The sequence below is a fragment of the Somniosus microcephalus genome, chromosome 17, assembly GCF_052327205.1.
Source record: "Somniosus microcephalus isolate GS21.2 chromosome 17, FLI_Smic_1.0, whole genome shotgun sequence".
NCBI classification, from domain to species: domain Eukaryota; kingdom Metazoa; phylum Chordata; class Chondrichthyes; order Squaliformes; family Somniosidae; genus Somniosus; species Somniosus microcephalus.
The window spans coordinates 8,238,649-8,266,506 of NC_141003.1; the positions used below are offsets into that span (position 1 = coordinate 8,238,649).

General features: G+C 43.3%; 1 protein-coding gene across 2 annotated transcripts in view; it reads right to left on the reverse strand.

Moving 5' to 3' along the window:
* Positions 1-1,323: 1,323 nt before the first annotated feature.
* The window catches only part of lta4h (leukotriene A4 hydrolase), a 57,220-nt gene continuing 30,685 nt past the window's right edge, over positions 1,324-27,858 (reverse strand). For both annotated transcript variants that reach the window (XM_086009893.1, XM_086009892.1), the window contains 14 exons: positions 22,369-22,421; positions 19,672-19,744; positions 18,087-18,227; positions 17,772-17,795; positions 16,431-16,501; positions 15,716-15,827; positions 11,042-11,186; positions 10,822-10,925; positions 8,589-8,659; positions 6,503-6,557; positions 5,289-5,384; positions 4,141-4,223; positions 2,798-2,902; positions 1,324-1,660 (listed from right to left, as the gene is read on the reverse strand). In XM_086009893.1, coding sequence (XP_085866019.1) covers positions 1,543-1,660; positions 2,798-2,902; positions 4,141-4,223; positions 5,289-5,384; positions 6,503-6,557; positions 8,589-8,659; positions 10,822-10,925; positions 11,042-11,186; positions 15,716-15,827; positions 16,431-16,501; positions 17,772-17,795; positions 18,087-18,227; positions 19,672-19,744; positions 22,369-22,421 — 1,251 coding nt within the window. In that variant the 3' untranslated portion in view covers positions 1,324-1,542. The remainder of the gene's footprint in view (positions 1,661-2,797; positions 2,903-4,140; positions 4,224-5,288; positions 5,385-6,502; positions 6,558-8,588; positions 8,660-10,821; positions 10,926-11,041; positions 11,187-15,715; positions 15,828-16,430; positions 16,502-17,771; positions 17,796-18,086; positions 18,228-19,671; positions 19,745-22,368; positions 22,422-27,858) is intronic.

The window sequence follows — 27,858 nt, forward strand, 5'->3', positions numbered from 1 at the left end:
ATCACACTCCTGACTTGTGCCTTGTAAATGGTGGAAAGGCTTTGGCGAGTCAGGTGGTTAGACACTCACCACAGAATACCTAGCTTCTGACCTGCTGTTGTTGCCACATTATTTATATGACTGGTCCAGTTAAGTTTCTGGTCAATGGTGACACCCAGGATGTTGATGGTGGGGGATTCAGCGATGGTAACGTCATGGGGAGGTGGTTAGACTCTCGCTTGTTGGAGATGGTCATTGCCTGGCACTTCTGTGGCATGAATGTTACCTACCACTTACCAGTCCAAGCCTGAACATCAGCCAGGTCTTGTTGCATGCGCGCAGAGACTGCTTCATTATCTGAGTTGTTGTGAATGGTGCTGAATACTGCAGTCATCAGCGAACATCCATATTTCTAACCTTGTGTTGGAGGGAAGGTCATTGATGAAGCAGCTGAAGATGGTTGGGCCTGGGACACTGCCCTGAGGAACTCCTGCAGCGTTGTCCTGGGGCTGTGATGATTGACCTCCAACCACCACAACCATCTTCCTTTGTGCTAGGTATGACTCCAGCCAGTGGACCACAATTTAGAAGCACCTGCTCTCGAAAAATACATGGTTTGGGTTTGCTGCCTCAAATAACGCTCCTAACCATAGATGATATGGCCAACAAGTCTAACCCAAACAAACTGAACATTCAACATCCTGGAGTGTTTGGAGAGCTGCATATGCTGAGGCATTCATGAATGCTGCCATTCAGGAAAGGATTGAGTCAGCCTGGAAACAGCCTAGCCAGCTTCTGGTGCACGTGAAACTTTTTTATGCGGCACCGAGGGGACGGGCGTGGTGCCAGTTTATCAAAAAGTCCGGATTACCGAGAGGTATTGTAAAAAGTACGAGAGCCACAGATCCAGGTGTCCCTATTGCTATGCAACAGGTGCAGGAACCCTGGCCACAAGATGCAGGCGTCCTGTTGCTATGCAACAGGTACAGGAACCCCGGTTACAGGGCCACAGATCCAGGAATGGCCACTGATATGAAGTAAAACTTACCTGAATCTACTCCTGAATTCTGCCGGTTAACAGAGATTTCTGGTTATTTAGGTGCCGGTAAATCGAGAGTTTCCTTAATTTAACTTTATACCACATGGCTTCTTAAGAAGGCTGGAGGAGTTCATGTTATCTTTGGAGCAAGGGAGGATAAGGGAGAAGGGTAAAACCCCACAGGAATCAGTTCAATATTGAGTACAGTATGCTCCAGGACTAGATAATGGACCCAGAGAGCAAAAGGAAAACAGGCTGGGATCATGGGGAAACTAACACCCCTAAAACTAAAGGAAAGACAAAAACAGAAGAAACAAACAATTTTATTTCAAACAACAATGCAATACATTCTAAATTCAAGATTTCTTAGAGGACAATTCTATTCCACTTTAAACTGGCTGAAAACTGATTGGAATCAACCAATAGTTTGTTCATAATTTGTTGAGAAGGTTCCACTGTAACCAAAGTGCTTTATTTTCCATTCTAATCTGAAAACGGAGTACTACTCCAATAATGGTCAATCATTAGACAAGGTGGAGGTCCTTGGCCACCAGTGCAGCTGTGATTGGGTGCATGCTGGGTTTGTTCTTCATAAAGATGTCAATTGCTTGCTGACGAGCCTTTTCAAAGTTGTACAGATCCCTGTAACATTCATTTAAAAACAAATGCATGAAGCCAGCTGTGACATACACATTATTAATGAACCATCTAAACACAGGGAAATGACTGCCTTTACATAGTCTTAGGATTCAGGCAGGTCACAGTTTTAGCTCATTTTCCATACTAACATTTACAAATGTAATGCTTGCAATGTTAGAGGGAAAACAAATGGTCCACACTCTCCTACAGACAGCAAAACACCAAATGTTCTGTTGCATGTTTCCTGGCCACTTTTATAACTAATACCAAGATTGAGAGATAGTGGCCATGAGCAACACTTTCAGGGAACTTTAAAGGAGCAGTGAGCTACCAAAGCAATACTATGATCACAGACAAAAATATCTCCGTAGTTTTGAAGCTGCTATACTTTTCTTAGTGTATTCATATGTATATGTACACAGGAAAGTCAGCCAGATAAACAGGATGGCAAAGTTCACAGTATACAGGGAATGTTTAATCACAATGCAAGGAATATCATCCAATATATCCTGGAAAATCAGGAAGGGTTCTTGCAGGATAAAATTGTGATACTGCAGTCACCAACAGCTTAGGGTGTTGTACTTGTTTGTTTACATTGATCATCTCCCCTTCCACTTCCCAGAAAATATGTGGAACTGCTATGAGTGAATCTTTGGCAGCTAAACAGTCAGTTCAGCCCCAGTCAAAATTACCAAATACACATCTAAATGCACATTAATACAATTCTACAAGCTGTATTTTAATGGTACATTTTCAATTCGACAAGAGGAAGAGATACATTTTTTAAGATCTTGGTTCATTTCTATGTAACCCAGTTTATTCATTAAATTGTAGAAAATCAGACTAAAGCTTCAGAAGTAAAATATTTTTCAATACTATGCGCAACTAATCATGGTTTAAAGTATTGCTACATTTCATCAACCAACCCTATTTGATTTAACTACTTTCATTAATATGTTGCATAATTAAAAGGAGCTATGATTTTTATATTTAAAAACTCTTAAACAGGCTTCTATTTTGTTTATTCGCCTTTCCAACCTGTATCTTACACATTACCTGAAGGAGGGAAAATCCAGTGCAGTTCAATACACTAAAATGAAGGTTACACAGTAATTATTTAATTGTAAACTTAAATGGTACCTGTAAAGAGGACGAGTGAACTTCATTCTGCCTTGTATGGTAACCATTTCCAAAGCAAGAGGAATGGCTTCTTCCCACCGAGTTCGGAGGCACAATCTCAGCCATCTTGTGTGAGAAAAGAAAACTTAATGACTTTTCAATCAAAGAAAATCTAGGCAATTTTATTTAAATTTCTAGACTCAAAAATGGTAATACAGGAAACTTTGTTATATCCGGCACCGACGGGACCGAGCTGTTGCCGATCTATCAAAACTGCCGGACATACAAAGTTAATGTTGAAGCATACGGAGGTTTTCATCTCCGCATCTGACAACAAACACTGTTGCTTAGCAACAGCTTGTAAACAGTCAGCCCGTACCTTGGAAGCGTCTCTGTAGCTTAGCAACAGCTTCAGAGCGACTTTCCAGAGCCCGACTGTTGAAAACAAAGCCACGAGAAGAAAAAAAACCTAACTAAACAGCTCCTGATTTCTGCCGGTAGATCGAGTTTCCAGACATACAACCTCCGGATAAACCAAAGTTTCCTGTATACTGGCACTAAGTTGTATAGATTACAGGGCTATGGGGAGACTGCAGGGAAATGGTATTAGTTTTGGAATGCTCAGCACAGACATGGTGGGCCAAATGGCCTCCTTCTGTGCTGTAAACTTATGGTTCTACTGCTCTTGATAGTCACTTAGTTCAACAGCTCTAAATTCCCAACTTGCTGTGTTATTGACATTGCTTAAATTATTGGATAATTCACATTTTAAGCAGAAAAACTTTGAATTACTAGGATTAGACTGTATAATGCCCTTAATTTATAAATCACCTCAATTTGCTCCCCTCAAACTGAAAGAACTATAAATCAACGTATTTTGCTGCATAGTCTACTTGCCATTGTTTGTAATCTCTGCTGGCTACAGTTCTCTAATGAAATATTTTAACAAAATATATAGTGTACCCTACAAGTTGTACTTTTGTAGACTTTTTCTCTAGTTTCCTCTCTCTTCTCTTCCTCCTCCCTCCCCACCCCATTGTCTCCTCTTCCGAAAGCGCTGGCTTATGCTGGGATGCTGTTCCACAGGCAGTAGTAACCCTGCAGTACCTCACTGAAGTGATTGTTCATCATGTGCAAACCTATGTAGCGAGGGTGGACAGGCTGTTTGAGCGTGGGAAGATGAGGCTACCACAGCTGGGCAAAATCCCACTTTCCCAGGACTGCCCCCCTCCCCCCCCACAACAGGGAATCAACTGAATAGCAATGAGGACCAGGAGCCCTGGTTGATTTTCATATCCCTAGCCCATGAACACTGAAGCCAACAGCAGCACCCCACCAGTTTCATGCTTTTCACTAAATTATACCTGAATTTTATCTCTGCATTTTTGACGAGGTTGAATTTGTAAACCTCCTGCATTCGTTTCACATTATTGAGACGCAGTGGAGGCTAAAGACCAAAAGAGACGTGGTTACTGCAACAAATAACAACATTGCATATTTAACATTAACGGAAGCACTTGTCCTGTTCAAGATCATTTTCTTACTATTTGCATAACCACTGCAAGTAAAAATTAGATAAAATTCCTCGAGCAGCTATCTTGAATATCATTTACATCATTTTTTTTAACCTGCTCCCAAATATTAGTTATGGAATAGAATATTTCAATAGAAAGTGTTAATGATGTGTCTAAAGATTCATATTCACTGCATTTTTCAAATATAATTCACAACTACGAACCGTGTCCATCAATTCATTATAAAGTGTAGCACTTAGAAATCCTTCTTGCAAGTGAGATCAATTAGTTAACTTTTGTAAATCAGACACTACAAATGCCGAGCTGAATTTAAACTGCTTTTTGGGGGAGGGGCACATTAGTTAAATTAAGACAATCTGTAACATTGGCATGATTTAAACTCCAAATCCTAGACAAACTCCACTGAACACCTACATTTCAGATCTTACTACAAATGTTCTTTTTAACATAGGCAATTTAAAAAAATGAATATCTAATCAGAAGAGTGAGGAATTGAGAACCATAAATATATTACTAAGCAATTTTCTAAGATCAAGTTTTAATAATCCTATTTTTGTGAAGTCCATAAAAGTTAAGGGGCAGCCAATGCTATTTAAACTATACAATTAAATCTAAACCCTTGCTTATCCTGAAAAAGAGCGCACTCTTATAATTCTTCAAGATGCACAAGTCAGTAAACATTTATTACCTCCATTAAAAACAGAATATGTTGGAAATACTCAGCAGGTCAGACAGCCTCTGTGGAGAGAGAAACCGAGTTAACGTTTCAGGTTGATGACCCTTTCATTAACACGGTTTTCTCTCTTCACAGATGCTGCCTGAGAGTATTTCCAGCATTTTCTGTTTATTTCAGATTTCCAGCTTCCGCAGTATTTTGCTTTTGATTTATTATCTCCACTTCAGTAAGTCAATCCAAGTAGTCATTTTTCTGATACATTGGATGAATGCACTTCAATCCACCAAAAGAAATATCCTACCTCCAATAGCAAAAGAGAAAGAAATTCAATTTTTTGCTGTGAGGACATTTGCTTCAGATCCACTTCACTAAAACAGCCCAACTCGGGATCTGCGGCCTGCAAACAAAGATTTTGTTTAATATATGTTCATATTTTGACAAAGAATGAACTTCATATTACAAATTAGCCTCAGTATTGACATCAAAACCGGTTTTAATTTACATATATAAATTAATGGCATAAAGATAGTCAATAAAATCTCAGTTTACAAATTTAAAAATAGAAGGTAAAACAATGCAACCAGATTCAGAGCACTGGGTCTTTTAAGCAGCTGGGCCAATAGGTGGCGGACTCAGTTCAATATCCTTGTGTAAAATAATTAAAGAAGCAAACCAAAAGAAGCACAATCTATACTTAATTCAAAAATCACAATTCAAAATTTCTGGATAATTCAACCTTTTTGCACTAAATTCCCATTTTGCTGCATTATGCTGCTTAATGCAAATACTGGATAATTCCATTTTTTTTTTTTTTTTTTTAAAAACACAAAAAAGCTTCAGATCATCATCAGGGACAGACTGTACCTGCTAAATGGATCAATACTACACTGCTGTTCAGGAAAGAGATTGAAGGTGTAGGATAGATCAAACTAACAATCCAGTACTTGCGTGCAATGAAAACAAGGTAAATAAGGTCCTGGGCTGCATAAGTAAAGGGATGATGTACAAATCAAAAGTGAATGCAAGGCCTTGGTCAGACACCATCTTAAGTAGTGTGTAGTTTAGGCCATCCAATTACAGAAAATTATTTCCCAAGTAAACATGCCTCAGTGGGCAGTGGATTCTGAATGCAATGCACTAAGTTTTCAATTTGTATCTTTTTTTTTAAGATTACTTTTTAATTTCTCATGATCAAGGAAAAATGACTTGATTCCCAGGAAGGTACGCTCCAGCAATTGTGCAGAGGTGCAATGTGAACAGAAGACCAGAAACATACAGGCAGCACAAGGCCTTTGCAATAGATTTAACAGGGTACACACAATCACTTTAACCACAGACGTGATGGAAATATACAGGTCAGTCAGCACCTATAAAAACAAAAGACAAGACACTGATGTTTTGGGTGTTTACCCATCATCAGAACCAAATACCTCAAAATGTTAATAACTGAAGGCTGACTGTATTTCCAGCATTTGTGGTCGTTTCTTTTCACTTAAACAGAACAATTTTACTCACCGTGCTCCATTGTTTACAAAGAGATATGCAAGCATCAGCCACAGAGGTGTTGTAACTGCAAAACAAATGCCATGATACTCATTAATTTTGTCCCAAGAGTTGACCCTAAAAGATCAAAGGTCAAAGCAGATCAATTCAACAGCAACCTGTGAGATGATTAAAGCATTTTTTCAAGAAAGTAACCATCGACAGTTTACCTTCGGATACTTTCCTCAAATACAGGTTTGAAACACATTGTCTGTGCCAAATGAGAACTGAATTGCACAATTCTGCATCTATGGTTATAGGTTCCAACAGTAACAAGGTCAATGCAAGAAAGCACACATGATCCGGTCATCAAAAAACAAACCTGACTGTCAAGTCAAAGAGTAAATGTGTTTAACAGTTTTCTAAAATAGCCAAACAGGGCAGCTTCAGTTGTACATTTTGCACAATGACCACATGAGAAAATCTTGACAGGTCCATGAGTTTAGGGTAATGGTTAATGAGATTAAATTTAATTTTGAAGGACAAAGGGACTGGAATGCACAGGGAAGAGCACAGGGATTTGAGGCAGAACCTAGACCTATTTACGGTGTCCAATTTTCCAATCAGGCAAATCTTCCACCTGCCAGCTTTGGGTGTGTGTCTGGAGTGCTCCCGGATTAACCCGGGAATTCCCCATGCCAGCTTTGGGTGTGGTCCCAGGCATCCAACAAGCCAGCGTTGGGTGTGTGGCTGGGAGTGCTCCCAGACCATCCCGGGAATTCCACCAATCACACCAACCTTAAAGCTAGTAGAAGCCTCGCCTGCTCAGAGCAGGAATGGGTTCAATTGTGGGCCTAATAAAGGCCCTAAAAATATTAAGTGCCAGAGGTAATCAACTACCTATTGCATGCTCCACCTTCAACTCCCTTCCAGTGTAGAACTAAAAATATTTATCTCTTCTGCCCGTTGAAGGTCTCTGGATACTCCTCCTTCCCAGACTAATTTTCTGGCCTCTTGCATCTCTACAGGAGCAGGCAGCCTGCCTCAAATATTGAAATGACCCTGTCCCCAGGGTTTGGGGTAGGTTAAGTCTTTCCAGAATGCAGTCAAATGTCCCACCCCATCACACCTCTGGAGGTGGAGTGGGATCCAGCAATTTCTAGCTCAAGGTATTTATTGCTTCAATTTATAAAAGTGAATAGAGCCTTATTTCCAAAAGCCATTGAAGTCCTTTTAAAATCAAAATATGTTTGGTTGAGTAAAGTAACATATCTGCACTTGTGGCACAAGCACATGTAGATATGGTTTCCAGTTTGTCTGATACTGTGTGGAAAGGAATCAAATGTGTGAAGGGAGACCAGCAGCTCATCTATCCCATACAATCAGATAAAACATTTAAAATAGGTTGACACGTGAATGTTTAGACATATGAGCCAAAACAAATAGCTGTGTCCTTATTTCCAAAAATTACAGGATAAAATATTTGTGAAATTTAGTGAAAAATCTCCCAAAGTGCAATTTAAAGTTATGGAGGTGACATGCTGCCAATTACACATCTTCAAAAGAAACACAGTGGGGGCTGGTGGGGGATTAGAGTCAGGTCAAATGATTTTTAAGTTTACTTCTCCAAAACAGAACACTTCTAATCGAGATGGCAACCATTAAACATGATGCACACCATGGGCTCCTTGAAGTGACACTGACAAATTAGCATGTGAATTGAATAAACTAGGAAAGTAAATAGTGAACTGCCCTCCCCCTCAGGGAGAGGAGGCCCACCAAGCTGCAGCATTTTATATTTCATGAATTTGTTCACTTGGGTTCTAAAATTATCGCTTTTAAATTAAGTGATCAAAGGTTTTCAGTCCAATGTAGGAAATTTTTAAAACTGCCAAATTATAGAATTAGAGGTTTATTGTGTGAACCATCTGTCCACTTTGTAAAGAAAGTGCTAGTCTTTCTCTTTGTTTGCTGACACAATTTACTCCTGAAATATTAGGTGAACACTTTAAGCGATCATATGCTGAAATTGCACTCAATTTTAGCAGAAGTGTTAACCTATTTACATGCCGTGGTTTAAATTCAGAAACCTTATTGAAATAAGGGAGGAGAGACTCACTGTGGTGTGAACGGTGGTATCCCAGGAGAATGGAACCAGGCATTCCAGTCAACTTGATTCAAAATCTCAGTCTAGTGAAAAGTAAAAATATTAAACAAACAGTGCTGTATAACACATATTGATCAATGTCCCAACTTCTAATTTAATGGAAATATGCTCATGTAATCAATCAGAATAAATTTAAGGTTGCAGTTTTATGTTGGGCCCTCTCAGCATTTATAAGTCCATGTTACAAATTTGACTCTGCCCAAGGTACCTTCATGAGTTCAGTAGCATCAGTCGCTCCTGTAAATAGATCCCATGCCCATTACATTCTGAAGCCGACTCACACTGCCAAATATCTATTAGCAAAACCTAAAGAATATCACAATCCATCTGTCTTGACATACAAATATCAGATATTGCTGGCCGCGATATTTACTGGGACGGGGTTTCCGAGCGGGGAGTTATGGGTGGGAAAGCCATGCAGTTTTAACTCCATGGCGTGCGCGTTTTTTTCTTAACAGATTCCCTGCCTGGAAGCAAGCCTGGTTAATAGGCTTGGCGGCCTGTCGGGCGGGGAACATTCCAGAAAAGGTTGCAGCCCAGGATAAGATATGCTGTGTGGTTCTTGGAGGTAGAGATTGCGGTGCAGGGGTAGAGTGCCCGGGGGGTGGGTAAGATGGCGCGGCGCCACTGAATTTCTAGGCCCAGATGTCAAGTATTCCTGCTCCACCACCTGGCCCACAAGCAGTGCTGTAAAGGTCCAGCCCCTCACCTCCTTTCACCTGCCCGGTTTCCCGAGGCCTAGGAAAACCAGGCAACATGAGTTAAAAATAGAAACCTTGTCAAAATGGAAGCACTTGGGCTCCTTAAAAGGTTTCAATGCCCAACCCGCCTCCCTTAAAGCTGGAAGTGGGCGGGTTAGGTTCTTGTTTTCAGATTTTTAACAATTTAACCTCCCACCTGACCCAAACTCACGTGTTTTGGGAGTTAAAATTACCCAGTGTCTTTCACACACTCCAATTGAGTTTCTTCAATCTTTCAATAGTCCGACTGTTTACACTTTAGTGAATTGAGGCCAGAACAAAATATTAAGTATTTTAATTCCAAAAGAGAACATGCAGAGCAAGTTACGATTGGACTCACTCCATTCAGTCAGTACAATCTTATTCACATAATGATGCAATACAATGAACACGCGACGCTTGCCCAATCAATGGATTGTCTTGCAGAAGAACCTCCTGCATTCCAACGTCAAGTCTAACTAAAGCATACCGTAGCAGCTTTCTGTTTAAAAACCCAATTATCATTGTGCGTTTCTGTCTCTATTTCATCTCCCTGTGTTCACAACCAGAGGGCAAGTGCCCAGGACAAGGGACTTCAAAACACAATGAATGCAAGATGCATATCGGTTACCCAGACCAGCTTACAAATTGCTTATTATTTTTGTTCCTTGGGTAAACAATTTCAATGCCAAGTTCATGAACATTTTAGCTATGTCTTGTCTCAAGTGGCCCGTGATTTTAGCGTGGAACTGGGAGAAGCACTCCTTAAAAACGTAACTTTCGGTGGCGGCCTGCAGCAGCTCTTTAAGGACTGCTGGTTAGGCCACATGCAGACCTGGTTTTCCTGAACGCAGGCTCTGGTCGTTTATTTTTGCCTATATCAATATGGCGGATGGCGCACTTCCGGCTCGTAATGACCATGTGCAGCCTGCCTACCATATTGGAGGCTTCGCTGCTCGTTTTGTGCCCGAAAAAGAGGGCACGGCGCCATTGAATTTCTAGACTCAGATGCCAAACACCTTCAACAAAGCTCCAGTAGACATTTTTTTTTTTTTTAAATCAGCATTGTGGAACAACAAATTTGTTAGTATCTAGGACCTTAAGAAAATGGTTTTGGTGGAGCTTACACATGTTAGGTAGTGCATCTGTGAGGATAGAAATGATGCATGTAACAGAGTTGGGTAATAATAATACAACAGATGTTATAGAAAGTAAACTTAGCCAACTTATTCTTGAAGTGTTACGTGGCTGATAGGCATGGCAGCTGGCCCATTCCGTTGGTTCCAAGGCTACTTGAGCCAGCCAGTGGAGAAAAAAAAACGACACACACACAGAATCTGTAAGATGATAACTTTCAGGATTTCAATTTTTCTGGGATCATTGACATTTACAGAGACACTAAGAAATTCCTAATTAAAATGAGAAAAATCACATTTTATGCCACATGCTGTTCTAAAGGCACTCACCTTATTAGTAAAATATGAATACAGGCATTCCTTCCACTCTTCTGTGGTTACACTGCTGTAGGCAAATATCTGAATATAGGCCTTGAGAAACCCCATGAAGATATCTAGCAATAAGCACAGAAATATACAAAGAGATTTATTCTGTGACAAATCTATAGCAATTCAAATAAAAATGTTCATTTATAAAGCTGAATATTAATTCCTAACATGTAGCATTTACCTGGTCCTCCAAGCAGCTCCTCCAAATGATAAAGTAAAGCAAATCCCTTTTCATATGGAACTGATGAAAATGCATCATCAGGGTCAGTGTCAGCGAGCTCAGGGACCAGACTGGTCAGTGGATTAGTCGGACCAAACGTCTCAATCTAACAGAAAGAATGGATTTCAATTAGCTCTCAATTCATGAAAAGATACCACCTACTAATGAAATTACATGGGCCCATTAACAGTTTAAAGTTTTGGCTTCATTCTTATATACAGAAAAACATCAAATTAAAATTAGTTCCTTTTTTAAAAAAAACAACACCGAAGTCGGGGGTTAAGGTCTTCTTCACTGGAGTACCTGCGTCAAGTTTATACATATACCACTTCCTCCTCTGCAGTCTTACTAACATGTTTAAAATATAGTTATTAAAATGCAAAATTTTCAAAATACAAAGGGTTGCAATGCTTTAAATGAAGATGTCCCTTTCACATAATTGGTGTTAATCTTGAACAGCAGTGTCCCATAGAAATGAAGTGCTCATCAGTGATTCTGCTGCTGGAAACAGTTTTTCCAGAAATGATTATTTGACGAAGAACCTAATGGCACTGCAAAGAACAATCAACACTACATTCCATCCAAACACCACTCAAAACAATGGTTTCCTCCCATCATTTCTGTTAGGTGCAGCGGACATCTTCCCACGGTACATGTGTTACAGTTCAGGCTTCCTCCCAACAATTTTGCCTTTTGCTCAGGGCAAAAGGATGGTTTTGATGAGCAGTTGGAGTCTATGAACCAAAACTGTGCCTTTCCATGTACTGTGAATGGATAGCTTGCCCAGGACTAACAATTAACTCCTAATTGCAGCATCGCTGGCAACCACATGGGATGCCCATTAAACTTTCCTGCTATTTCTGAATGACCAGAGTAAAACTGGTTTATCTATTTATAATGTGTTAATTGTCAGTACATAGGTTGAGTGCATAGCAGAGAGCGTACTTTACTTAAAAATTTAAAAAAAATGAAATGAGTCTACATTGGGTTAAGAAGCCCTTTGTGAAATGTATTTTACAGCTTCATTAGTGGCAGGACTTTTGGATGGAATAGTCTTTTCAAATTGATTATACGTACGAACATCTGTCTCTCTGGAATAACCGGGTCTTTTTCCGAGTGGCAGGCAGTGACTAGTGGGGTACCGCAGGGATCAGTCCTAGGACCCCAGCTGTTCACAATATATATTAATGATCTGGACGAGGGAACTAGATGTAATATCTCCAAATTTGTAGACGACACAAAGCTGGGTGGGCGTGTGCGCTGTGAGGAGGAAGCCGAGAAACTCGATGTATGATTTGGACAGGTTGGGTGATTGGGCAGATGCAGTATAATGTGGATAAATGCGAGGTTATCCACTTTGGTGGCAAAAACAGGAAGGCAGATTATCTGAACGGCAATAGATTGGGAGAAGGGGAAGTGCAACGAGACCTGGGTGTCCTTGTGCACCAGTCGCTGAAGGTAAGCATGCAGGTGTAGCAGGCGGTTAAGAAGGCAAATGGTATGTTGGCCTTCGTAGCGAGAGAGGGTTCAAGTACAGGAACAAGGATGTCTTGCTGCAGTTGTACAGGGCCTTGGCGAGACCACACCTTGAGTATTGTGTGCAGTTTTGGTCGCCTTATCTGAGGAAGGATGTTCTTGCCATGGAGGGAGTGCAGCGAAGACTCACCAGACTGATACCTGGGATGGCAGGAATGACATATGAGGAGAGATTGGGTTGATTGGGCTTATACTCACTGGAGTTTAGAAGAATGAGAGGAGATCTCATTGAAACTTATAAAATTTTAACAGGACTAGACAGACTAGATGCAGGAAGGGTGTTCCCGATGGCGGGGGGAGTCCAGAACTAGGGGTCACAGTCTAAGGATAAGGGGTAAGCCAGTTAGGACAGAGCTGAGGAGGAATTTCTTCACCCAGAGAGTGGTGAACCTGTGGAATTCTCTACCACAGAAGGCAGTGGAGGCCAATTCATTAAATATATTCAAGAAGGAGTTTGATATATTTAAGGCTAAAGGGATCAAGGGGTATGGGGAGAAAGCAGTGACAGGGTACTGAGTTTGGATGATCAGCCATGATCTCATTGAATGGCGGAGCAGGCTCGGGGCCGAATGGCCTACTCCTATCTATGTTTTTATGTTTCTCCTTCTGCGCATGCGTACGGTTAGACCTGCCCCTTTTGCGCATGCGCACTTCCCCTTCTGTGCATGTGCGCTGTCAACGACGCTTCGCACGCGCAGTACCCCACGGTTGCGGCTGCACTGCAGCATGGGCCACGCTTTGTTCAGCTCCGTGGGACAAGGCCCGTCACTGGCCTGTGCTGGCCGAGGGGAGGAGAGGATTGAAATGGGAAAGAGGGGGGGGGAGTGGGGGGAAATCTGAGAAAATGGGGGGGGGGGGGGGGGAAGGAAGAGGAGGAGGAGATCAGGAACCAGGAAGGGGATGAACATGATCCAGGTCTAAAAGGGGGGGGGGGGGGGGGGGGGGGGGGGGAGAGCACAGAATGAGAGCGAGAACGTGATCGAGCTGGTAAGACGGATCGCGTTCTTTCGACCCCACCCCCTTAACACCCGCACCAAGTTCTCTCTCCTCACCCTAGACCGGGTTGATTTCTCAGAAAGCTCACTGCGTGTTTGGCAAGAGACATCATTGGACTGGACATAATCCGGAAGTCATGACACGATCAATATTCACTTCATACCCAATAAATCTGTTAACAGTCCGTGACCCCCACACAATGCCCCATCTATTGGGGGAGGGGGGGAGAGGAGGTCAGGAACTCAGGCGGGGAGGGGGGGGGGGAAAAAGAGGTCAGGACCGCAGGCCGGGGGGGGGGGGGGGGGGGAAGGGAGGAGGAGGAGGAGGTCAGGACTGCGGGCAAGGGGGGGGGGGGGGGGGGGGGGAAGACCAATCAGAGCTTTTGGTGTTGCGAATAAACACATCTTTGTCTTTTGTGGATCTGTGTGGCTCCTTGCTGAATGTGGACGATGTAAATCTCAATGCAGCCCCAGAGTTCAAAATGCCAGCGGAACTAAAGACTAAGAATTTCCTGGTATTTAATCAGTGGAAGACAAAACTACCCATCATTCCTAATTAAAGACACAATGGTGCAAACTGGTGCATATATTTCTGAGGACCTATTAATTTTGTGGTCACGTACAAATTCATTAGCAAATGGAACAAAGTCTCCATATCCTCACTAATTTCCAAATCAATTATCCTGACAAGGCATTCCCAACCTTCAGTTTGTATTTTAGGAAGGTATCTATTTTAACTCTAGCTTTTCAGAAATGTACAAGATAAAATACAGGAATTTCTCAAGAGAACTGACCTTTGTGTATGTGTAACTGAAACCTTGCTGAAACTGACCTTGCTTTGTCTTTTATTTTCAAAGCAAGGAAAATTCAGCTTGGAAGAGAAGACAAATATCTCGATTAAAAGGTTTTATAAAAATCCAGTTTTAAAATAGCCAAGTACAAATTATATTGCCTCAATACATGCGAGTCACAACTACATAATTTAGGCCACTTGAGCCCACTTAAAGGATAAGTGACTTTTTTAATGCAGAAACAGTTCTGTCCACTAGATGTGCTGTTCAGTTATTTGTACAAATTATTATACAGTAAACACAGTTTAGAAAGTGGAAATGATTAAAAATCCTGTCAACTCAAGGAAAGGGGGGAAAAAAAGACTTTTCACTTCTGTTTAAAACTAGGTAAAGCCAAGAATTTCACACAAAACTTGTGATAAAAGTTCACATACAATTTAAAAGACAACAGCACCATCCACTGGAAAAATAATGCTGCATGAGCATACCAACTTTTAAAAATGACCACATACACACACAGATCCTGGTAACCTCCTCTGGTCACTTTTCTCTGGTAATTCATGAATCCCTTGTGCAACCCCCACCATTGTCAGCCATGTCTTCAGCTGTCTAGGGCCCAAGTTATGGATTTCACTCCCTAAACCCCTCTCTCCTCCTTTAAGGCACTCCTTAAAACCTACCTCTTTAACCAAGCGTTTGGTCACCTGTCCTGATGTCTTTTTATTGGCTGAGTGTCAATTTTTATCTGATTACACTCTGGTGAAGCTCCTTGGGACAGTTTACTACATTAAGTGCTATATTAATGCAAGTTGCTGTTGTAGTCATTACCAATGCTGTTCCGGTCATCAGGAATGTTTGATACCACCCTTATCAGCTGTTGCCACAGTTGAGCCAATTCCTTGTCCAGTCTGCCTGCCCTTTAGCCCGAGCCTCAGACCCAGCCCCTGCTGTGCCGATATCAAGATAGTGAAGTAAGAAAAAGGCTGTAATCAAAGGCGAGCTCAAAATGGTAGTCATAGACTGGCAGAGAGAGGGATCTAACAGAGGTGCTGTGGTCAGTCTTCATCTCACACATCAACTTACATATACAAAATATCACGCCAATTAATTGCGGGCAACATTATTCCAATTTCTCCCCAATTACCTGAAGAGGTTGCAACATTGTACTAAGCATCTAAATGGTCCAGTTACTATTTTTTTTTTTTTTTTATAAATAAAGTACAAGATACACTTTAATCAGAGAGCATAAACCCACAACGTGTACACCACTGTGCAGTTATTAGAAAGGTTACTATAACCATTAGTGAACTCACCGCTGCGAGCAGATCTTTCCAGCCTCCAATGGCTACAAATTGCCTGAATTTCTCATCAAACATGGAACGGCCTATCATGCGCTCCAAGTACACTGTATGGCCCTCATTTAACCTAGTGTCATTAAAGAAATAAGTCACTATTTCATTCCATCAAATGTGATCAAAAGCGCCATAAAAACATAATGCAATGTATGGGGCCAACAGATGAGTATTATTTTATGAACCGTGAAGATATTCTTCATGCATGCCCAACTGGAAGAGCAGCCAGTCACTCACTCTCAACACAAGGGAGCACGATTTATAACCAGCACACCCCCAATTGGTGCAGCAAGCTTTGTGACATTAGAATATGCTTACGTTATGCAGCTGACTAATTTGCATTCATTTCTGAATTTAGGCCACTGATATAAATTTTCCCTCTTTGCAGAGCGGATCGCCCGGCCTTTATTGAAAACGCCTTATTTTCATTCCATTGGTTTCAATGAAACAGATATCAGGCAGGTTCTACAACAGTTGGGTAATCTGCCCAGCCAGGTCACTGCCCAGGCAGTGAAGTTGAAAATTAACCTCAATATTTAGTCGGTAAGTTATGAAAACTTAAGAAGCTGCATCATTTCTGCTGAATATGTTTAACTTTCAAGTGATTAAGATCCGCTAAGATCAAACAAGGGAAAAGTACAGTCACCGAGATTCCAGTCATTGTTCATGTACATACCAAAAATGCTCCCAGGTTTTGTTGGTGACCAGATTTCCTGTCCAACTGTGGGAAATTTCATGTGCAATTACCTACACAAATACAAATGCTTTCCTGTTCAATCATTTCAACCTTTGACATTCAATTAACGTGTGTGCATTAGAATGAAAGCAGCTGTACTACTAGCAAACCTGGAGAGGTTCTCCATTCCTAGCACTTTGAACAGCCTGTAACCAATGGCAGCTGGACAAGAATTGCTGCTTTCGCTTCATTTCCTCCCCACATGCTTCCCAAAAAACCATTGCTAAAGCCCAACCTTCAGAGGAGCAAAAAACAATTTCAACATGACTGAATCTCAAAATGGTACTCAAGAACATTACATCATACTCAAAGGTAGAGTACACAGCAGCCAAGACAAAAAGCAATTAAGAACACAAGGACATAAGAATTAGGAGCAGGCGTCAGCCATACGGCCCCTCGCGCCTGTTCCGCCATTCAAAACATCATGGCTGATCTTCGACCTCAACTCCACTATCCCACCCTATCCCCATATCCCTGGATTCCCCTAGAGTCCAAAAATCTATCGATTTCAGTCTTGAATATACTCAACGACTGAGCATCCACAGCCCTCTGGGGTAGAGAATTCCAAAGATTCACAACCCTCAGTTAAGAAACTTCTCATCTCAGTCCTAAATGGCTGACCCCTTATTCAGAGACTGTGACCCCTGGTTCTAGTATCTCCAGCCTCTCAGCATCTACCCTGTCAAGTCCTCGAAGAATGTTATACTTTTCAATGAGATCACCGCTCATTCTTCTAAACTCCAGAGAATATAGGCCCATTCTACTCTAACTCACCTCATAGGTCAGCCCCCTCAGCCCAGGCATCAATCTAGAGAATCTTCACTGCATCTCCTCTATGGCAAGTATATCTTTCCTTACGTAAGGAGACCAAAACTGTACACAGTACTCCAGGTGTGCTCTCACCAAAGCCCTATATAATTGCAGCAAGACTTCCTTACTCTTGTAGTGTAACCCCCGTGCAATAAAGGCTAACATACCATTTGATGCTTTAGTGTCAAGTAAAACAAAAAAACTTAGCAAACCATAAAAAGGGAACTGTCCGCAACTGTTCTTCCCCCTCCCGCAACAAAACACATTAAATTCAAGGGACAATCAATGTATGTTAACTGAAATCTGACTACAAGGCATGCTTTACTATGCTTGATCTTTTCTTTGTTCAAGTTGCTGATATAGGCCAATGACGGTATCTGAAGAGATAGTACTCTTTAGTAAAACTCATTTAGAAGTTAAGAGCAGAATTATTCAGTACGATCCAGTTTAATAATAAAATATTGTACTTACATTAGAAAGACTTTTATCACCGGCCTAGAACAAGATAAAAATATTACACATTCTACAACCTTTAGCCAGTTGAACTTGAAATGAGTACTCATTACATGTTATCACTATGATGTTAATTGCCCTGAACCCAAATAAATCAAGATTCAATAAAATTCTTAAGAGTTTCAAAGATAATATTTTGGCACAAACATTTACAAATAATCATTTATGACCGAATATCAGATTCAGTTCCATTCATCGGTTCACAGGAACACATGCATTTGGGTCAGAATCGAAGCGCTGCCGGAAAACCAAATGTGCATTTTCACATCTTACCAGCAAAGTTGGTGTTACAAAGGTGAGGCACGGGTTCTCCATTCCACCATAGGGAAACGATGGGGGGAGGATGAGGAGATCGTACTGTCCCCACACATACGGGCCCATAAGAGTTTCTGCAGTCTTCAGCATGGTTTCAGTCTGTCATCACAAATCATTTATTAGTGCATATGTATTTAGGACACACAGAAGTGTCTCAGGAAGGCATTCGGTTCTGTCAGTTACAAATACTGAGAGTTTCTCTTCAATAAATTAAGCTTATCCCTTTGCCACATTTTCAGGAGAGAAAGCATACTGTGTTTTTAATTAGTGGTAAATTCCCACTTTTTCTCTCTTGCCCATGGCCCAGTTGCTGCCAGTCTGCTCCCACACCCCTCTCCACCAGTGCTGCTCTAAAATCAATGCTAGGTTCTTCACGAGTGTGCCTCAACAACTCTCCCTCCAATTTTCCTCGCTGTTCCATAGTGGAAAGACCAGGCCTAGGAGGGCTGACCAAAAGCTTGGTCAAAGAGGTGAGTTTTAAGTAGCGTCTTCAAGAAGGGGCAGAGGTGTTTCGGGAGGAAATTCCACAGCGTGGGGTCTATGCAGCTGAAAGCACAGTTGCCAATGACTGGGTGTTTGAGGAGGGAGGGGGGGAAGATACACGAGAGGGAGAGAGAGAGGAATGGAGATTTTAGGGGGCGGTGGGAGAAGGTTACAGAGGTAAGAAAGGGCACGGTTGTGAAGGAATTTAAACACGAGGAAGAATTTTAAATTTGAGATGTTGGGGGACTGTGAGCCACTGTGAGTCAGCAAGGAAAAGGTGATGGGCAAGCAGAACTGCAGCAGGGTAGGTGAGGCAGAAGAGATTTGGACGAGCTGAAGTTATGAAGAGTGGCGGATGGGAATTCAGCCAAGGCAGCACTGGCATAGTTGAGTCTGGAGGTGACAAAGGCAAGGATGAAGGTTTATGAGGCAAGGGTGGCGGCAGATGATATTATGGAGGTGGAAGCAGGCGGTATTTGTGGTGGAGTGGGTATAGGGTTGGAAGCTCAGCTCGGGATCAAATAGGTTGCAGAGTCTGATTCAGCCCTGGACAGCGGCTGGGAAGGGCGACGGAATTGGTACAGAGAGTGTTTGCGGCAAGGACTGACGAGGATGGCTTCGGTCTTCCTAATGTTTAGCTGGAGGAAATTGCAGCTCATCCAAGACTAAATATTTTCAAGCAGTCTGATTAAAAAAGGGGCAGTGGAGGTGGGGGGGGGGGGGGGGGGGTGTCGATAGAGTTGGGAGAGGTAGAGCTGGGTATTCAGCGTGCATGTGGAAGCTGACCCCATGTCTTTGGATGACGTTACCAAAGGGCAGCATGTCGATTAAGGAGGACTCCGGATGCAGGAACATTGGTGGAGATGCTCTGGCTATGGTCGAATAGGCAAGTGTGGAACCAACCAACCAAGGACAGTCCCAACGAGCTGGACAACAGAGGAGATGTGTTGCAGGAGGATGGTGTGGTTGACCATTTCAAAGGCTACAGTAAGGTAGAGAAGGAATACTACAAAAACTGCACTCCAGGTACAGTACATATTCAAAAGCACTTGAAACAAACCTCTTCAAATTCATATGCTGCAGCATCCACCATCTCTTTCTCTGACCAGACTCTAGACCTTGGGCCAATTACCCTGCAAAGCAAATTCAGTTTTATGTAAATAAGTAATAGATTTAAAAAGTGAGACACAATACCTAGTTTCTGATTGTGGAAGGGAGCATTAAAGGGTTAAGTTTACACAGTTTAGCAACTGCACATCCTTTTAATCTCCTAGATTTCATACTGTGAACTGGAATTGGTAATGACTAAATTTAAATAGTGTAAAATCCCTCCCAGGTCCTCCAATAGGTACTAATTGTTGATCTTGATATTGCAGTACTCAGTTGAACTCCATTTTATGCCCTCTCCCAAATTTTCTCCCCTTTTTGCGGTCTCTATTCTCAAAAGTGCTGACTCATATTGGGGTACAGCTCCACAGACACTGCAAGCTCTTTGGTACCTCATCAATGTGATCATAAAGAAATAACTATATTATCTGCTTTTTTGGTGGTGGTTGAGGGATAAATATTGGCCAAGACACCAGGAGAGCTCCCTGCTCCTCTTCGAATCGTGCCATGGGATCTTTTACATCCACCCGAGAACAAATGGGGCCTCAGTGTAATGTCTCATCTGAAGGAATCCTCCTCAGACAGTGCTGCACTCCCTCAGTACTGCACTAAGTGTTTGCCTAGATTATGTACTGAAGACTCCAACAGGGCTTGAACGCACGAGCTTGATTCAGGCGAGTGCCACCACCTCGACATACTTCATGTATGAGCAAAGACTGTAAATGTCAGCAGGGGATTCATCCATGGGGGATAGCAATTCTCACTGATATCCACATGTGCACTTTCCAGCAAGAGTCACTGGATACAAATCAGCAACAGGAACTTCGATTTATCCTCACTCTAGCCCTGAAGTGCTCAGCCAATTGTAGCTCTCCCAGCGGAGATAGGTTAAATCTACCTTCAATGAACCATTCTGTATCCCTCAATACTACATCAGGCAGTGCTTTCTGCCTCTGTCCTCCCCAAGCCATGGTGGAGTCACCATCTGCTTCATTAAATGCCTGGAGCATGCAAACATATACATGCTCATCACTACCAACAAGATGTACAATAAAAACAGAAAATGCTGGAAATACTCAGGTCAGGCAGCATCTGCGGAGAGAGAAACAGAGATAACATTTCAGGTCAATGACCTTTCATCAGAACTGGAAAAAGTTAAGAGATATAGCAGGTTTTATGCAAGTGCAGGGAAAGGGTGGGGGGTGACAGAGAGGAAAGAACAAAAGGGACAGTATGTCCAGCATTTTCAGTTTTTATTTCAGATTTCCAGCATCTGCAGTATTTTGCTTTTGAAGATGCAGAACTCAGCAATGGCACAACCCAACCCCTCAGCTACATACATATGGGCAATTCATTGTGGAAGAGCACATGTAATCGGAGCATATAAATGCAGATTGTGCCTTGTGCTGGTAAAATTACCAAACAATGTGGATCTCTTCCTGTTGACTAATGCAACCCAACTTTCCAATCCCACCAGCCCCTCTGTACTAGGAAGGTCGCATGTTATCCACTTATCCTTCACTACCCTCCCAAGCAAAGCCAACTTTATAAACTTTAAAAACCTTAGACATGCTACTGAACCGATTTCAGGAAGTTCTTCTGCAAACAAAGACAGATTAACACACTGAATGGACTCCGAGCAATGGAGGTGAAAAGCCCGGAATCATTTAAGAACCAATCAGATGCCACAATGGAGGAGCTGTAGGGTTTTCTGGATGGATGAATCAAGATGGGCTGAATGACCCTCTTCGTCCATAATTGTCTCATCTTGTTAGAAAATAGTTGATTGCACAGTAAGCAAGTTACTTTCACCAGCACCAAGGAATATATCTGCACACCAGCAGAAATCAAGTTCTCTCATTGGGCAGTGTAAAACAGTGCTTAGAGTGCTCTTCTGATGTGAATGATCAGTTCAATTTCCTTTAGCATCTGTGTCATTTACTGCACCACTGGACATGCCACATGGAATGGTCATCCTTCCAAGTGATTTCCTTATAATGCAATCAGTGTGAGCTGCTTGAACAATTTATGAACTCAAAAGATTCAAGTTCCCCTGTAGTTCAGCTAATGCATTCTGTGAAAGATGTCCTGTATCAAGGTCCACAGCCAAGTACAGAAACAGAAGAGGATTTTTCCCCTCCTGAAGCCGATATGGTAACACCTGAAACTGCAATAGGCTACTGAAAAACATTTTTTTGGAGCTACTTTAAAAAGCTATCGCCAACGTTCCCCCTAATTTTTTGGGGGCATGCGGTCCCTTTACTGAGCTGCGAGGCCCAATTAAAATTTCTCACATGGCCAGTGACTGACTGACCAGCCTGCACGGGACCTCCAGACAGCTGCACAGCTTAGAGGGAACGTTGGCCAACGCCACTGCTAAACTTTACAGAATATAGATTCAAGAAATGACCAAGAAAACCAGATCTGACCAGCACATTCTAACTGCAGAGCTTGGACTTCAAATAGCCACACAACTCCGACAGGAACAGAGAGGACATGGTACTTTAAAGACCATCAAGTTGAATATTTTGCACTTCCTACAATTACTCATACCTAAAAAAAACAAGTCAGGATTATATACTTTCAGGAAATATTAGGTTTGGTATTTAAATCTCCTCCTTTAAGTACTGCAAGCATTTCAACAACTTACCTGCTCTCCAAAGATCCAACAACCAGTGCAATTAAGTAGCTTGGTATTGGAACCTAGAGAGAAAAACATAATACAATTTTAGAACATAAGAACCAGGAGCAGGAGTCGGCCAATCGGCCCCTCGAGCCTGCTCTGCCATTCAATAAGATCATGGCTGATCCAATCTTGGCCTCAACACCACTTTCCCGCTCTCTCCCCATACCCCTCGACTCCCTTGTAGTTCAAATGTCTGTCAATCTCCGCCTTGAATATATTCAATGACTCCACCTCCACAGCTGTCTGGGGTAGAGAATTCCAAAGATTCACGACCCTCAGAAGAAATTCCTCCTCATCTCCGTTATAAATGGGCGACCCCTTATTCTGAAACTATGCCCCCGAGTTCTAGATACCCCCACGAGGGGAAACATCCTCTCAGCATCCACCCTGTCAATCCCCCTCAGAATCTTATATGTTTCAATAAGATCACCTCTCATTCTTCTAAACTCCAATGAGTATAGACCCAACCTGCTCAACCTTTCTTCATACGTCAACCCCTTCATCCCAGGAATTAACCTCGTGAACCTTCGCTGCACTGCCTCCAATGCAAGTATATCCTTCCTTAAATATGGAGACCAAAACTGTACGCAGTACTCCAGGTGCGGTCTCACCAGCGCCCTGTAAAAATGCATCAAAACATCCCTACTTTTATACTCCATACCCCTTGCAATAAAGGCCAACATTCCATTAGCCGTCCTAATTACTTGCTGTACCTGCATGCTAACTCTGTGTTTCATGTACTAGGACCCCCAGGTCCCTTTGTACTGCAGCATTTTGTAGTCTCACTCCATTTAAATAATAATTTGCTTTTTCATTCTTCCTTCCAAAGTGGATAACCTCACATTTTCCCACATTATACTCCATCTGCCAATTTTTTGCCCACTCACTTAGCCTATCTATATCCCTTTGCAGACTCTGTGTCCTCCTCACAACTTGCTTTCCCACCTATCTCTGTATCAGCAGATTTAGCTACAGTACACTCGGTCCCTTCGTCCAAGTCATTAATATAGATTGTAAACAGTTGAGGCCCCAGCACTGATCCTTGTGGCACCCCACTAGTTTGCCAACCGGAAAATGACCCATTTATCCCGACTCTGTTTTCTGTTAATTAGCCAATCCCCTATCCCTGCCAATATATTACCCCCCAACCCCGTGCGCACTTATCTTGTGCAGTAACCTTTTATATGGCATCTTATCAAATGCCTTCTGGAAATCCAAATACACTACATCTACTGGTTCCCCTTTATCCACCCTGTTTGTTACATCCTCAATGAACTCTAGCAAATTTGTCAAACACGATTTCCCTTTCATAAAACCATGTTGACTCTGCTTGATTGTCTTGTGATTTTCTAAATGTCCTGCTATTACTGCCTTAATAATGGATTCCAGAATTTTCCCCAATGACAGATGTTAGGCTAACTGGCCTATATTTTCCTGCTTTGTCTCCCTCCTTTCTTGAATAGTGGCGTTACATTTGCGGTTTTCCAATCCACTGGGACTTCTCCAGAATCCAGGGAATTTTGGTAGATTACAACCAACGTATCCACTATCTCTGCAGCCACTTCTTTTAAGACCCTAGGATGCAGGCCTTTAGACCCATTAGTTTGCCAAGTACTTTTTCTCAAATGATAAGAGATTGTTTGAAGTTCCTCCCTCCCTATAGTCCCTTGATTATCTATTATTATTGGGATGTTTTAGTGTCTTCTACCATGAAGACCTGCCCCCGGGAATGAGCAGACTCCTCCCTCACCGCACCATCTATGTTTAAATGAGGGGAGTGTGTAAACCCGGGGAGTCCACTGTATTCACCAGGCGAAATGTACCAGTGGCATCGATGGACCAGGAGTGGAGTTTCAGCCTCGATAATCTCACTCCCTCCACACAAGTCCAGATCAGCATCAGCCCCCCACCCCGGGTTCACCTCCTCCAGCCCTTGAAGCCCAATCGGGTGAAAGAAGCACACCCTCTGTACAAAGAGACTCCTTGTGTTCTCTCCCACCACTCGAATCCCTCAGATATCTGGGGAAGTGCACAGACTCACAGCTAAGGGTTCAACAATCAATGGAAACACCAGGGGAGCAATGGACCCCCTGCCCAGAACCCTGAACAGTTCAAAAGGGACAGATCCAATCCCATTGGTGATCATTAAAGGTGGAGGGTGAGAGCAGTGAGGAGACCCACTGAGTGAATATTTCAAACCCCATCGACTCCAGCACCATCTCCAGAGAAACACTCAACTCGGGACAAAGTCTTCTGAGAACGAACAGAGAGGGCAAGGGCTGGGATCTGCCACAGAACCTGCAGCCTGGGGAGCGTTTAATAGTCATCGGATCAAACCTTCCTCGCAAACAGAGGACAACCATCAACCGCCTCAGAAACGGTCATGGTAGATGCTGCCACCTTCTCCATAGGTGGAAGATTAAAGCATCCCCATCATGCGATTGTGGAGCTCCTGATCAGACCCTGGAGCCCACTGCCCTCAGAGGAAATTCACAGGCAACCTGCAAGATATCCACACTGTTATACAAGAAGCTTTGGCCTGGATATCAGACTTAGATATTGACATTTAATTTGCTTTGCTACTATCATACCAAAAAAGATCGGACTTTATCTGACAGTCTCCTTCAGACAGAGCCTATCTGACCCATAGGAGGTGAAGGCTTACACAATATCTTTGAATCACCATTGAGAAGTTAGATGGGTCTGTGGGGTCTGTCCCCAGGAACCCTGGTCTGTTACAGGATAAGGGAGATGGGTCTGTGGGGTCTGTCCCCAGGAACCCTGGTCTGTTACAGGATAAGGGCGTTCGGTCTGTGGGGTCTGTCCCCAGGAACCTTGGTCTGTTACAGGATAAGGGAGATGGGTCTGTCCCCAGGAACCCTGGTCTGTTACAGGATAAGGGAGATGGGTCTGCAGGGTCTGTCCCCAGGAACCCTGGTCTGTTACAGGATAAGGGAGATGGGTCTGTGGGGTCTGTCCCCAGGAACCCTGGTCTGTTACAGGATAAGGGAGATGGGTCTGTGGGGTCTGTCCCCAGGAACCCTGGTCTGTTACAGGATAAGGGAGATGGGTCTGTGGGGTCTGTCCCCAGGAACCCTGGTCTGTTACAGGATAAGGGAGATGGGTCTGTGGGGTCTGTCCCCAGGAACCCTGGTCTGTTACAGGATAAGGGAGATGGGTCTGTGGGGTCTGACCCCAGGAACCCTGGTCTGTTACAGGATAAGGGAGATGGGTCTGTGGGGTCTGTCCCCAGGAACCCTGGTCTGTTACAGGATAAGGGAGATGGGTCTATGGAGTCTGTCCCCAGGAACCCTGGTTTGTTACAGGATAAGGGAGATGGGTCTGTCCCCAGGAACCCTGGTCTGTTACAGGATAAGGGAGATGGGTCTGTGGGGTCTGTCCCCAGGAACCCTGGTCTGTTACAGGATAAGGGAGATGGGTCTGTGGGGTCTGTCCCCAGGAACCCTGGTCTGTTACAGGATAAGGGAGATGGGTCTGTCCCCAGGAACCCTGGTCTGTTACAGGATAAGGGAGTTGGGTCTGTGGGGTCTGTCCCCAGGAACCCTGGTCTGTTACAGGATAAGGGAGATGGGTCTGTGGGGTCTGTCCCCAGGAACCCTGGTCTGTTACAGGATAAGGGAGATGGGTCTGTGGGGTCTGTCCCCAGGAACCCTGGTCTGTTACAGGATAAGGGAGATGGGTCTGTGGGGTCTGTCCCCAGGAACCCTGGTCTGTTACAGGATAAGGGAGTTGGGTCTGTCCCCAGGAACCCTGGTCTGTTACAGGATAAGGGAGATGTTTCTGTAGGGCCCTATCCCCAGGAAACTTTAATAAAAACAGAAAGTGCTGGAGGTACTCGGCAGGTCGGGCAGCATCTGTGAAGAGAGAAACAGAGTTGACGTTTTGGGTCGATGACCTTTCATCAGGACTGGAAAACAGCAGGAAATGGAACAGATTTTTTTGGGCGGGTTTGGGGGCTGGGAAATGGGGGAGGGGATGAGAACACAAGGGGGAGGGTCTGTGATAGGATAGAAGGCAGGAGAGGTAGAGAGACATTGGTAGATATTCAGGGCAAAGGGAGATGATGATGGGGCAGGTTGGGAGGCGAAGGATGGCTCGAGATGAAGTGTGAATTGCGCTGGCGGAATGAAGGGCAGCTGCCGTGTTGGAGCGAAGAGCAAAGGGCACGGACAGAAAGTATTGGGTTTTTTAATCTGGTTTTTCGCCTCTCCCGGGAGATCACATGGGTTCGGGTGGGATGGAGAGTGAAAGTAGATTTGCGGTTAGGATCAGACCAGCCATGATCGTATTGAATGGCGGAGCAGGCTCGAGGGGCCGATTGGCCGACTCCTGCTCCTATTTCTTATGTAAAATATGTATATGATAGGGGCTGAGGATATGATCTGAAATTGTTGAACTCTATGTTGAGTCCAGAGGGCTGTAAGGTGCCTAATCGAAAGAGGAGGTGCTAGAGTCCATTATAAAAGATGTAATAGCAGAGTACATGGAAAACAGTGACAGGATCGGACAAAGTCAACATGGATTTACAAAAGGTAAATCGTGCTTGACTAATCTACTGGAATTTTTTGAGGATGTAACTGGTAGAATAGATAAGGGAGAGCCAGTGGATGTGGTGTATTTGGACTTTCAGAAGGCTTTCGATAAGGTCCCGCATAAGAGATTGGCGTGCAAAGTTAAAGCACATGGGATTGGGGGTAAGGCACTGACTTGGATAGAGAACTGGTTGCCAGACAGGAAGCAAAGAGTTGGAATAAACGAGTCTTTTTCCGAGGGCAGGCAGTGACTAGTGGGGTACCACAGGGATCGGTGCTAAGACCCCAGCTAGTCACAATATATATTAATGATCTAGAAGAGGGAACTAGATGTAATATCTCCAAGTTTGGAGATGACACAAAGCTTGGGGGGGGGGGGGGGGGGGGGGGCGTGTATGCTGTGAGGAGGATGCCAAGAAACTCCAGTATGATTTGGACAGGTTGGGTGATTGGGCAGATGCAGTATAATGTGGATAAATGCAAGGTTATCCACTTTGGTGGCAAAAACAGGAAGGCAGATATTATCTGAATGGCAATAGATTGGGAGAAGGGGAAGTGCAACAAGACCTGGGTGTCCTTGTGCACCAGTCGCTGAAGGTAAGCATGCAGGTGCAGCAGGCGGTTAAGAAGGCAAATGGTATGTTGGCCTTCATAGCGAGAGGATTCAAGTACAGGAGCAAGGATGTCTTGCTGCAGTTGTACAGGGCCTTGGTGAGACCACACCTTGAGTATTGTGTGCAGTTTTGGTCACCTTATCTGAGGAAGGATGTTCTTGCCATGGAGGGAGTGCAGCGAAGATTCACCAGACTGATACCTGGGATGGCAGGAATGACGTATGAGGAGAGATTGGGTCGATTGGGCTTATATTTGCTGGAGTTTAGAAGAATGAGAGGGGATCTCA